This window comes from Helobdella robusta (assembly GCF_000326865.2).
Source record: "Helobdella robusta unplaced genomic scaffold HELROscaffold_65, whole genome shotgun sequence".
In the NCBI taxonomy this organism is placed as follows: Eukaryota; Metazoa; Annelida; class Clitellata; order Rhynchobdellida; family Glossiphoniidae; genus Helobdella; species Helobdella robusta.
The window spans coordinates 28,334-42,076 of NW_008705364.1; the positions used below are offsets into that span (position 1 = coordinate 28,334).

Consider the following 13,743-nt stretch of genomic DNA (forward strand, 5'->3'; position numbering starts at 1 on the left):
CGGTTCCATTGTTTAAATTCTATGTTTTTAAGAAACTGCTTTTGTTGTTGTTGTTGATGTTTTTGTTATTCTAACTATTGTTATTGTGCCATTTTTTTATTTTTTTCATTCGATTATTCAAAATTAATCATATCTAGTCTAGAATAATTTGTTAGTATAATTTGACGAGCAAGCTCATGTCTGTGTGTATGTGTATATGTTTGTGTGTGCGTATGCGTGTGTATGCGTGTGTATGTGTGTGATGACAAAAATAATAATCTGTGACGGTCTAATGCATTCATTAATATGCCGAATGATGATGAAGACGACGACGACGATGATGATAAATAATAATAAAAAGAAGAAGAAGAAGAAAAAGAAGAAGAAGAAAAAGAAGATGAATATAACGACAATTGTTTTGATAATGATGACGAGATTATGATACTCAATATAGCAATGATAGCGATGATTATAATAATAATAATAACAATAATAACAATAATAATAATAAGAATAATAAGAATAATTACGATGATGACGACGACGATGTTGAATGGAATAAAATAATAATAAATCTCAATGAAACTTCATTTTGAACTGCCAGCCAAAGGCATTCTTTATATAAAAAATGATAAAAATACAAATGAATAACAATAATACATGCACACACATATATATCTACATACATACATACATACATACATACATACATACATACATACATACATGCATGCATGCATACATACATACATACATACATACATGCATACATACATACATACATACATACATACATACATACATACATACATACATACATACATACATATATACATGCATTCATACATACATACATACATACATACAAATAAACAAAAAAACATACATACATACACACATACATTGAATGACAAGCGTGTGATTTTACGTTAAAATACGGCCCTTGTGTATTATCGTTTATTTGCCGAAACTTCACTTTCGTCTGACATTTTCATGATCTGATACATATGTGACACACATAGGTTTGTATGTATGTATGTGTGTGTATGTATGTATGTATGTATTTGTTGTGTGTGTGTATGTTTGTGTGTGTATGTGTGTGTTTGTTTGTGCGTGTGTGTGTGTGTCGTACACCGTTTGACATGTCTGTATCTAATTCATTTGAAGATGGAAAGTGTGATCTTCTTACATTTCGTTAAAATTCCTATCATTTTATTATCATTTTTATGATTATTAATATCTTATTTTCATTATTATCATTATCATTATTATTATTTTATTATTATTTATTATTATTATTATTTTAAATTCAATTAGACGCGTGAGAAAATTTAAAATAGGCACACTCGCCATCTAGAACCTGATACCTTAACAGCATTAACTTCTATTTTTCTGCTGTTGTAACTGACATGTCATTATCATTACCACTACCACTAAAATAATAATGATTATAATAATAATTAATATTAATATTATTATTATTGTTGTTGTTTATTGTTATATCATAGTGATAATAATAATAATTATAACCGGACATTTTTCCCATTATAATACTCCCTCGTAAAAATATGATGTTTTTTTTGATGCTGCTCGTTTGCATGTTGTTGTTTTATTATGATGTATGGTGTTGTTTTTGTTAGTTATACAGTACCCCTGACATTAAACACAGTGCGGTATATAAATAAGCGTTGTTGTTGCTTGTTTGTTTGTCCGCATGTGTTTGTTTGTTCGTTCGTTCGTTTGCTCGGATGAACAAACAAACAAACGAACGTGGCGGATAAACATTGGAAATTTAATTTCAAATAATTTTACGTCTAGAAGAAGTTTTATTAAATTTTGAAGGCGAGAGGAGATAACTGTAAAAGAGAGAGAAAGAGAGAGAGAGAGAGAGAAATAGAAAGAGAGAGAGAGAACGAGAAAGAAAGAGAAACTCAATGCAAAACTATACTACTACCATTATTAATATACTACAACTACAGCGACTACTGCAGCTACTACCACAGCGTGCTTCGTTCCTTTGTTACTCCTCGTGCCTATGTCACCGTGCTATGACGGTATTAAAAAGAATGACGTCATTTGGACGTCATCTAAACGTCATGAGCATTTATTTTAGTGGTTTGTTGATTGTATGTAGTATCGTGATCCTCTTAAACATGCGGTGCTCCGGTTGCTCAGATTCCATTCTGTGAAAGAATTTTTTTCATTACATTTTTATTGTGGTAGCAATAGTAGCTGCAGTAGTAGTGGTAGTAGTAGTTGTAGTAGTAGTAGTAGTAGTAATAGTAGTAGTATTAGTAGTAGTAGTAGTAGTAGTAGTAGTAGTAGTAGTAGTAGTAGTAATACTACAAGTGGTGATAGCAGTGATCGTCGGTTGCTATGTAGTTGTAGTTTAATGCGGTGTTGTATAGTGTAATTTGAGGATGGATATAAGGCTGTTAAGATTCTTGATGACATCATTTTGGGAGATGTTAATGTTATTGTTTTGTTTTTGTTTTTGTTTGTCGTCTTGTTTTTACTGTTTTGTGGTGGCATTTATGTGTCAAATTTGTAGTAGTGGTAGTACTAGTAGTAGTAGTAGTAGCAGCAGTAGTAGAAGTAGCAGTAATAGTAGTAGTAGTAGAAGTAGCAGTAGTAGTAGAAGTAGCAGTAGTAGTAGCAGTAGTAGTAGTTAGTAGTAGTAGTAGTAGTAGTTAGTAGTAGTGGTAGTAGTAGTAGTAGTTGTAAGAAGAATTAGAACGATTCCGTTGTTGTGACGTTCGTGTTGTTTTTTGCATTTCGAAAAAGAATGAATTTTTCTATTCCCTGCAATTTCGTTCTTAAAAATCGTTTTTTTCAAATTAAAAAAAATTTCATTGCCATGAAGTTTTTGTTTTTTTTTTCAGTTTTTTGTTTCCGTTTTCTCTTTTCATCATCATCATTTCCTTCTTCTTCTTCTTTGTCTTCTTCTTCTTCTTTTTCTTCTTCTTTTTCTTCTTCTTTTTCTTCTTTTTCTTTTTCTTCTTTTTCTTTTTCTTCTTCTTCTTCTTATAAAAACCACCTATAGTATAATCAAAACTGTCTATTTTAATAATAAAAATAATCTAAGTAGTATCGGTTGTACTTACAATGGTAGAAGTGGTAGTAGTGATGGTATAGTAGTAATTGTAGCAGTAGTAGTTATAGTAGTAGCAGCAGTAGTTGTAGTAGCGACAGTAGCTTTAGTATTTAACAGCAGAAGCGACAAATCAAAAATCACTTAAACAAATTAAGAATCACTTAAACATATACTAATGTATTAGTAATGTACTAATAAAAATAAGTAATAGTAGTACTTATATAAGTGGCACTAGTTCTACTGAATAGTACATAAACATACCAAGTGACATAGTAACCCAAGGCAATACATGTCCGTGTTACAGGTTTATATCACACGCTGACTGACCGCAACCAAAAGATTTTTTCTTCTTTTCATTTCTCTCTTTCTCTCTCTCTCCCTCTCTCCCTCTTTCTCTCTTTTTCTTTCTCTCTTTTTCTCTCTCTCTTTTTCAAATTACCATGCAAATCAATATCACTTTTGTTTTTGTTTTTTTTTCTGTGGACTTTAGCTTTCCAAAATTTTTTAGGGCCTCAAAATGTTTTGTCCCAAGATTATTATTATTATTAGAAGTAGTAGTAGTAGTAGTGGTAGTAGTGGTAGTAGTAGTGGTAGTAGTAGTGGTAGTAGTAGTAGTAGTGGTGTTGTAATAATAATAGTAGTATTGACAGAAGTATTTGTAATATTTTAATTTTTTTCAAAAACGGTTTATTTGCGTATTTGAAAACATAAAAAAGATAATAAAAATAAACAAAAGATAAAAAACAAAGACAAAAAACAAAGACAAAAATATCGCGTGTAAGAGTGTGAAGGAATTGTTGACATGCAACTAGTAACACACTCGTTTGTATGTATGTTTGTTTGTTTATATGATTGTATATATGTATGTTTGTTTGTTTCCTATGTCATTTAATACATTTTGTGTCTTTTGTTTTTTTTATTTTTCAAGGCTTTTGTTGCTGTTGCAGCTGTGTTGTTTTTTTTAGCAAATAATCGTTCCACATCTTCATCACACCTCGAACATTGTTTTTCGCTTTATTTATTTATTTTTTCAAAGTTTTTTAGTTTAATTTTATTTTTCAGTTTTTAATTGACAACTTCACAGCAGTTTTTATGTTTTTATGAAAGAAAAACGTCTCAGAAGTTTTTTTTTCAAAAACATTTTGCTACTATTATTGGGCGTTGAAAGGATTATTTTATTTTTAAAAATTTTTATTTTCGAAACTGAAGTTGTTTGTTTGTTTGTCTGTTTGTTTGTTTGTTTGTCTGTCTGTTTGTTTGTTTGTTCGCTTGTTACTTATTTGTTTGTCTGTTTGTTTTTTTTGTTGTTAATGTTTATGTTTACGTCGTTGTATTTGTTTAGGTTTAAATTATTTTTAAAGGTTATCAACATCATTGTTGTTATTAAGTTATGTAAGTAAATGAACTCTCTCTCCCTCTCTCTCTCTCTCTCTCTCTCTCTCTCTCTCTCTCTCTCTTTCTTCTCACACACTTGTATATATATAAATATTTGTATTTATACTTATATGTTTATATAATGTATATGTATTATTTATAAACTTCTTAATTCCATATTAGCCGAATTTATTTAAGAAGATTTTAGATTAAAGTTTATTTTCGCAGATTAAAGCAAGAATAGAAATGAAAAAATGATAATAATAATAATAACAATAATAATAATAACAGCATTAACAACAACAGCAATAACAACAGTTACAACAACAACAAAAATCAATTTTTCAGCACGTCATCAATCATGTTTGACGCAAAATTATGGTATAGTGTTTCAATTGATTTTAGCATACACTATTTTCATCCATATTATTGTTATTATTATTATTATTATTATTATTGAAACTTATAATAATAATAAGAATAATAAGAATAATAAGATGACGAAAATACCTTTGGAAACTTATAATAATAATAAGAATAATAAGATGACGAAAATATCTTTGCTTATGTTGTTTGTCATTGTTCATATTGTAACTACTACAACTACAGCTGCTTTTTGCTGCTTCTTCAACTATTGCTAGTACTACTGCTGTACTACCATTAAGGTTACTGCAACTACTGCTGCTGTTGTTCTTGTGATTGTTGTTGTTGTTAGCACTACTACTACAACTACTACAACTACCACTTTTCTTAATAAAAATAATAAGAACGTGAGAACTATAAATTGTATAGCGCATTGTAATAACAGGAAAATACACAGGCGCACTTACGTGTAACGACTTGTTGTTGTTGTTGTGGTTTTTGTTGTTGATGTTGTTGTTGCTGTTTTTGTTGTTGCTGTTGTTGTTGTGGTTTTCGTGGTTGAATTAGTTGCATCTGATTGGATCGGTGCTTACTGGAGCCAGTGTTAAAAGGTGAACCAATGAATAATAAATTACTTAAATAACAATTACTTTGGTGTCAAGTTGCAACAGCAACAAAAACAGCAACAACAACAACATCATCAGCATCATCAACATCAATGGCGCCAACAACATCAACAACAATACCAACAGTAACAACAACAAAATCTGTCCAAAAATGGTGGTTGTTATCTCGAGAGCGCGACATTTTCGTGAATTGAACGAAGATTTTTTGCGAAGCAAATCTTCAAGTAGAAAAATGGAAAGAGAGAGAGAAAAAGAGAAAGTGAGAAAGAGAGAGACAGAGAGAGAGAGAGAGAGAGAGAGAGAGAGACAGAAAAAAACAAAGTAGAAAAAGAATGTAAAAAAAAGAATGAATAAAGAGATACAAATATAGGGAAAAAAGAATTGGATGGACAAAATAGGAGAGAGAAAGAGAGAGAGAGAAAGAAAAAAAGAGAGAGAAAGAGGAAGAGGAAGAGAAAGAGGAGGGGCGGAGAAGAAAAAAAGTATAAAACTATAATTATCACATATTATATATATATATATATCAAATCAAATCACTTTCAAATCAAATCACTTTTATTCAATCAAACAAAATATATATATATATATATATATTGATACATATATATATATATATAATTTTACAAATTATTTTTGAAGTTATTTCTAGCTAACAAGATAAAATTATTATCGCGTGACGTGATTGAGATGAACAAAGAATAACAAAATAAAATATGAAAATTTAATTAAAATTTTAATAAAAAATTTATTTGTTTTTGGTATAAGCAAGAAAATAATTGAAGAAATGGATGAATGAGTGATTAAATAATAAATCGATTGATTGATTTCCATACGCAGTCGAACCACTGCAGCCATGGCTTGCTAATTTAGAAGACTCTCTTTTTTATTTCTATTCAGCAACAACCAATACGAAGCTTGCTCTGCGCTACTAATAACTGCCTGACAGTCAGTCCCACCTCTTTGAAAAGTTTATACATCGACACTCCCACTGCTCCTCTTGCAATATCCTCAACAGCGTAGAGCCTGGTCTTGTATCCTTTCTTGTTTAAATCTTGAACCAGCTGTTCATACTTTGCAGTTTTTAAATTGCGGCTACTGAGCATGTTATCTTCGCACGACACAGTCAGTTCAATAACGATAGCTATATTCGAATTCTCAGATGCCACCACCGAGTCAGGTCTCATGTCTGTCCTTTTGATGTACTTTGAAAAATTCTGTCTTAAAACCAGTCTACACCCTGTTTTGTGCTTTGTGCTAACATTCTTGCTGCCGCGTTTAATATTGATTGAACACAGTCCTGTAGAAACAAATTGGCTCCATACATTATCGAGTAGGAGAAGTCAACTCCACTACAGACAAAACTCTGAACAAGTGTTTTTGCTGACTCAACGTCCAATAATACGACGAATTTGCGAGACGGAAGCCACAGAGCTGAATTTCATCTGCATATGAATGACATTGTAGGTCAGATTCTTCAAGGCTTTAATAATATCAGCTGTGTATAACACATAACAACAATGGACCAAGTACCGATCCCTGCAAAACTTCTCAGTCAATTTTGATCTAGCAATGTATGTATGTATGTATGTGTGTGTGTGTGTGTGTGTGTGTGTGTATGTATGTATGTGTGTGTATGTATGTATGTATGTCTGTGTGTGTGTGTGTGTGTGTGTATGTACGTATGTATGTATGTATGTATGTATGTATGTATGTATGTATGTATGTATGTATGTATGTATGTATGTATGTATGTATGTATGTATGTATGTATGTATGTATGTATGTGTGTATGTATGTTAAAACCAAAACATGATGAGTGACACTGAACCGTCAAACATCAAGTAACAAATGGATCAACACTTTGATTTGTCGTTAATTGCACATGTCGGCATTCAGTTGGATATTTTCAAGCACTCAGACACGCAGGAACCGCTGCAACAAGCACGAAATGTGGTTAGTTGCGAAAAATAGTTTCCTGCTGTCGCCTGATCTGACGCTGATCATTTTGCATATTGCCTTAAGAAATTTAAGGGTGTTGGGGTCCATCGGGCCGAAAACCTCGATACATATTGGCAAGAATTCCATTGAGGGGAGGGCGTTCCCATATTTTTTCATTTTCTCGTCCACTGCCCTGGCCGCGGCCATACTGCATTCTTTACTTGTCAGGTTTACGTATCATTCGGCGAGGGTGCCAGGGACCGTAACATCCCACGCCAAACATCTGCCGGCTCTCCAAGGTATTAGTGTGCATCCGTCCGGGCGCCTACCATCATGCGCAGAAATGCCGGATGGTTCCTTGAGAACCGGAATTGAAGCCTTGGAGAAGAGCCGACAAATGTATTCGTTTAGCTGAGTGACGTAGTTGACGGCCCCCACCCAGGCGACAAACCAAACCGTGGTGCCCAAACTCGTACGCCCCTGCGCCTCATCGGCACGTGTATTTATTCTGAATGACCAGGCCAAGTCTGAAGCCAATGGCAAATCTCACAGACTCGTCGTCAAGCCTGGTGCCCACAGAGGTGTTGGGCCACGATCTCAACCACCCACAGCTGGCAACGCTGGACATGGCCAACAAACGAGCGGTGGAAAAGTCGTCGCCACATGAAGACAACAAATTTTGAAAAATTTTTTTATATTCTTCGTTCAAAATTTGGACGTGCGTACGGTTCCCCGGGGCGGACACTGGGGGAAGAATATCGCGGCAACGAAAAAACCGGTGGAGCAGGGAAGACTGCAGGTCGAGAGTGGCAGCGGCAGAAGAATTATAAACAACGGGAGCCAGCTGAACCACGCTAAGCAACCCCAGCCCACCAAATCGCACCGGCAGCTGAGCCTGGGACCAACCACTGTCGGTCACTTAAACATTGCAAATCGACGACAGGGCGGTGCGCAGGACTCCGTCAAATTCGCCCAATTTAGAAGGATCAATGTGTTTGGATGTATGCAGGAAGTACATCAATTTGGGCAAACTGAGGGCATTGCGGATAATAGTCAAGGCATCATGGGCCGAAAGACAGGAAACACGACCCAGGGCGAATTTAAGCTCAGAGAGCTTTTGGTCAAAAAACTTTATTTGATAATCGCCCTCGATCAAGGGTGTGCCTAAAAAACTCAGTTCTGATGCACCAACTCTGGGTATTCCAGCCAGCGCATGTGGCACCTGAAATAAACTTTGGCAGTGAAGTTTGCATTTTTTAATGTTTAACTCTAAACCAATTGCAGAGGAGTTATGCTTCAAATATTTGTAGCTATCGGCCAGAGTTGGGCCGTCCGAAGCAATGCTGATATCATCCAGATAAGCGCAAACGAAAGTGGACGAAGCTTTCTCTAAGAGTGGATGAAAAGTTAGTGCGAACAGCAAAGGACCAAGGGGATCACCCTGCTGTACCCCCTCGGACGATTCTACAACCCAAGAGTGGTAGCCAAGGGAAGAGACTCCGCCATAGGCAGAATGGCAAAAATTATAGATATTGGGGCAAAAAAGTTTGACAGCCTCCAACATCGAGTCTCTTCTCAAGGCCTTGAAGGCATGTATGTATGTATGTATGTATGTATGTATGTGTGTGTATGTGTGTATGTGTACGCATGTATGTATATATTTACGGGTATTTTTTGCTCTCAAATTCATAAGCGAAGGATGTACGCATGTATGTATGCATTTACGGGTATTTTTTGCTCTCAGATTCATAAGCGAAGGCATGCATAATGCAAAAGACTGCAATCCACGTCATCACTTAAGTTAAAATGTTTTTTATAGCTTTTGATTTTTTTTTTATTACTTCTAACTACCTATATATTATTATCATTGTTATTTGTTATTATTATTGTTACTATGGTGTAGCGGTAATGTGCCTGGCAGTGCCCCTGCAGTGACCTGATTAGATCGCAAAGAGACACCCGCCCATCATTCGTTGTTCCACGTTTATTTACACGCACCGTGTGTCTGTTGTTGATGCATTTGAAAAATTTTGAAAAAATAAATATGATAATTTAATAAATAAAGACATATTATTATTATTTTAAATAATTTTTGTTGTTTTTGAGGTGTCTTTGGTTAGATATTGATTTATTAGATTTTTAGATATATATATATATATTTATAGATATATTATAGATATTTAGATTTGGTTACATATTTTTTTTCTCTTAATTATATTATTGGGCGATAATTTATGCAGAGATATGATAATTTACTTATCTTTGGCTTTTATTTATCTTCTTGGTCCCTCGCCATTGAAGTCTTCTTGCAGCATCTCAAATTTTTCTATTCAGTTATTGTATGTGTGTTTTTGTTTGTATCTATGTGTATGTGCATGTATGTGTGTGTGTATGTGTTTATCCGTGTGTATGTGTGTACGTATATACGCGTGTGTGTATTTTGTTCCTAATAAAAAATTAGTTTTCCCCAAACAAAAACAATAAATCATTGAAAGCCAAAATGATATATATTCTCGCTCATTTTTAAACAGACACATGCACACGCGCACACACACACACACACACGCACAAACACAGACATTCACGCACACATATATAAATATACGTACACTTAAACATATTTGTTCATATTTTACTTATTTATGATCAGAAAAACTTGGATGAAAAATTTTTTTTCTGAAATGTTCGGATCCTACAAACTCCATGATTAAATGCACCGGCTATCGTAGAAATTAATCAAAATTTTCTATCTATGCAGTCTATGCTATTATTTATTTATTTATCTTTGTTTCTTTCTATGTTATTATTGGTTGTTGTTGTTGTTGGCGATGTTGTTGATGATGACGTTGTTGTTAATGATGACGTTGTTGTTTTTACTTTCATTTGCCCACTGATTATAATTGATGGGATGTGCTTATGATATTTATTAGGCTTATAAACGCACTTGTAAATCTACACGTACATAAAAATACATACAGACACATACAGACACACATACATACGCCCAAACAGTAATAAATTGATGAATTGTAAATTGAATGAAGCCAGAGAATTATACAGATGACGAAACAAAAGCAAACAAAAAAATCACCCGATGAATAAATTAACTGATCAAAGTTTATTTGTTCATTCCTTCATTCATCCATTTATTTGTTTCTTTGTGTTTTCGTTCGTTCGTTTGTTCATTTATTTGTTCGTTCATCATTCATTTATTCATTTGTTTGCCTGCTTGTTTGTCCAACTGATCAACCATTAAATCAGTGATTAATTCAATTAAGAAATTATTTAAATCATTCACTAATCAATCAATCAACCCGCAATCAATTAATTAACCATTCAACCAATTAGTCAACCAATCAATCAATCACTCAATTAATTAGCTAACCAACCAACCAATCAGGAAAGACCCTCTTCAAGCGAGTCATCCTATTGGGTACGAGCTCTCTCACTCCATCAATTATCATTCACAACCCACTAAAATCAGCCATCAGGATAGCTAAAAGACTGAACTGCTACAACTCCACAGCCACCAACGCGACGACAACCACATCATCATCATCATCATCGTCATTGACGTCCTCCTCATCATCTTCCTCATCATCTTCATCAACCACAACAACACAAGAGTTAGTCGAATGTTTAAAAAAACAACCCTACCAAAAGTTAGCTAGCTTCACGTTTGCTGGTCGTTTTAAAGCCTTCGGAAGACTACCTCTAGGTCCAGTGCTCGAATCTCAAATCGTCCCAGTGGCGGTTTTGCTAAATCCCTTCTGGAGTAAGATGGCCAGAGGGAGAGATGATGAAGGAAAGGTGGGAGAGGAGAGAAATAACGATGATGATGGTGATGGTGGTGAGGAAGATTATGACGGTGGTGGTGATGGTGATGATGATGGTGGTGGTGGGGCGGGTGAATACTTTGGTTTATTTAGTACTCGTAAGAGACGAAGGGTGAACTTGAACCGGAAGGAGCGCGTTGGTTATGTGAATAATAATAATAATAATAATAATAATAATATTAACAATAATAACACGTCTCAACATAATTTTATGACGAACTCTTATCAACAACAACAACAACAACATCAGCAATATCAACAACAACATCAACAAAAACGTCGACAAAGACCAAATTATCAAAATACTCATCATCAACAACAACGACGACGACTGCAACAACAACAACAACAGAAACAACAATTTCGACGTCACTCAGAGCAGCAGCAGCTACAACAGCTGCAAACATCATCACCACCATCGGCGACAACATCTGCCCATTTACAAAAACGCGCTTTTCTCAATTTCAACAACAACATCAACAACAACAAATACAAAAAATTCCTCACCATAGATCCGAAAATTTCATCCATAGATAAAAATATCGACCTAATGGTTGGATTATCGTCCATAGATGTTGTAGCGCAGACTTTTGTTAACTTTCTTTGGCAAAATTTTCACAGAAAATGTCGAAACCAAAAGTTCAAAGCTAAAAAATTTAATTATAAGAATAAAATAATTAATAATAACAACAATATCAATAATAATAAAAAAAATAATAATAACAATAATAATAGTAATAACAGTTTTCGCGTTGTAAATACATTGCTAAGTAACGACCAATTTATAAAAATTGATCTTAAAAACTCTATACATAACATTAATAATAATAATAATAATAATAACATTAACAACAACACTTACAGTAACAACAACAACAACAACAGCAATAATAATACCATAAATAATATTTACAACAACAACAACAATAACAACAATGTATTTAAAACAAACTTTCAGAGCAAAACTAAAAAATTTAATGAAAAAGTAAGAAAGAGGGAACGATGCAGATGGGGACTTGTTGCTAAAAAAATGAAGAAAAAAACATCTTATGGCATCAGCAACAAGAACAGCAGCAGAAGCAGCAGCAACAACTTCACCACAAAAAACAACTACTTCAACGCCAGCAATTTCCTTACTAGATCCGTCTCGACAGAGTCAACTCGTCTTAGGCTAATTTCAACGTACGTAAATCAAACATTTTCATTCCACAGATTAAAAATTTTTGACGCCCTAGCCTTCCACTACAAAGACTGGTCCAAGCCAAATAATGCTAATGCTACGTTGAAATTTCTTTTTGAATTCATCTCAGACGCGCTCTGTCTATCGCCTGGTCTAGAGACCGCCCTTCAACATGCCCTCAACGTAGAAGCCGATCACAAATCTAGAAAAGGTTCCAAGAATTTCGGTAGTAGCAACTTTACTGGTGCTAAAAATTCAATTAGCAGTAAGTTCAGCAGTAGTAATAACAGAAGAAATAATGATAGCAGTAGTAGAAGTGGTAGTAGAGGTAGTAGTAGAAGTAATAGCAGTAGCAGCAGTAGCAGCAGTAGCAGCAGTAGTGGTAGTAGTGGTAGTAGTGGTGGTAGCAGTAGTGGTAGTAGTACGTATTTGTATGATTTTAGTGCACTTACAAACGATCAATTTTTATGCAAAGATGATCGCCTGTACCAGCCAGCCACAGCAACAAAATATAATTTCAATAGAAAATTGAAATCAAAGGATAACGATGAAGATGAAGATGATGACGATGACGATGTTAATGACGTCACGGTTCGAAGTAGTTATGGTAATGATGATGATAAGAGAAATGATGAAGATGATGATGATGATGATGAAAGAAATGAAGAGGCAATGGTGTGTTTAGATTGGATGAGGAGAATGCATTTGAGTTATTTGCTCGGTGGACCAACGTCATCATCATCATCATCATCATCACACTCCCATAATAATGGTAATAATAATAATAATAATAATAATAATAATAATAATAATAATAGTAGTAGTAGTAATAATAATAAAAATAATAATAATAATGATGATGATGATGATGATGATGATGATGATGATGATGATGACAGACTGAAGTGGTTTTTTTCACCGAGATACGGGTTTCTAGATGATAATGCTGATGATAATATTGCATCGTCCACATATCTCTACACATCATCATCATCATCATCACCACCATCGTCATCATCACCATCACCATCATCGTCATCATCATCACCATCATCACTTTTAGAAGCAGCAGCAACAACGTCATCATCAAAATTTTCGTCATTATCATTAATATCGTCATCATCATCATCTTTGGAGTATTTCAATTTGTCGAATACCGTATCAGCAAGAAAAATGTTAAAACCATCATCTTCATCTTCATCTTCGTCATCATTATCTTCTTCTTCCTCTTCCTCATCTTCCTTTTTTTCTTCTACGTCACTATCATCTCCATCGTCGCCTTCATTCAGTCAGATGACCGATGACGAAGTTATGACGTCAGCGATCCTCAAACTTTACATCATCAGTTTTATA

The 13,743-nt window shown here is 34.1% G+C and overlaps 1 protein-coding gene across 1 annotated transcript in view; it reads left to right on the top strand.

Annotated features, from left to right (window-relative positions):
* Positions 1-7,318: 7,318 nt before the first annotated feature.
* HELRODRAFT_180792 (hypothetical protein) overlaps positions 7,319-13,743 on the top strand; it is a gene marked incomplete at both ends in the record, with an annotated part of 23,317 nt that continues 16,892 nt past the window's right edge. The window contains 6 exons of the mRNA XM_009030096.1: positions 7,319-7,773; positions 8,318-8,426; positions 11,038-11,184; positions 12,169-12,365; positions 12,423-12,655; positions 12,866-12,981. Of these exons, the coding sequence (XP_009028344.1) occupies positions 7,319-7,773; positions 8,318-8,426; positions 11,038-11,184; positions 12,169-12,365; positions 12,423-12,655; positions 12,866-12,981 (1,257 nt within the window). The remainder of the gene's footprint in view (positions 7,774-8,317; positions 8,427-11,037; positions 11,185-12,168; positions 12,366-12,422; positions 12,656-12,865; positions 12,982-13,743) is intronic.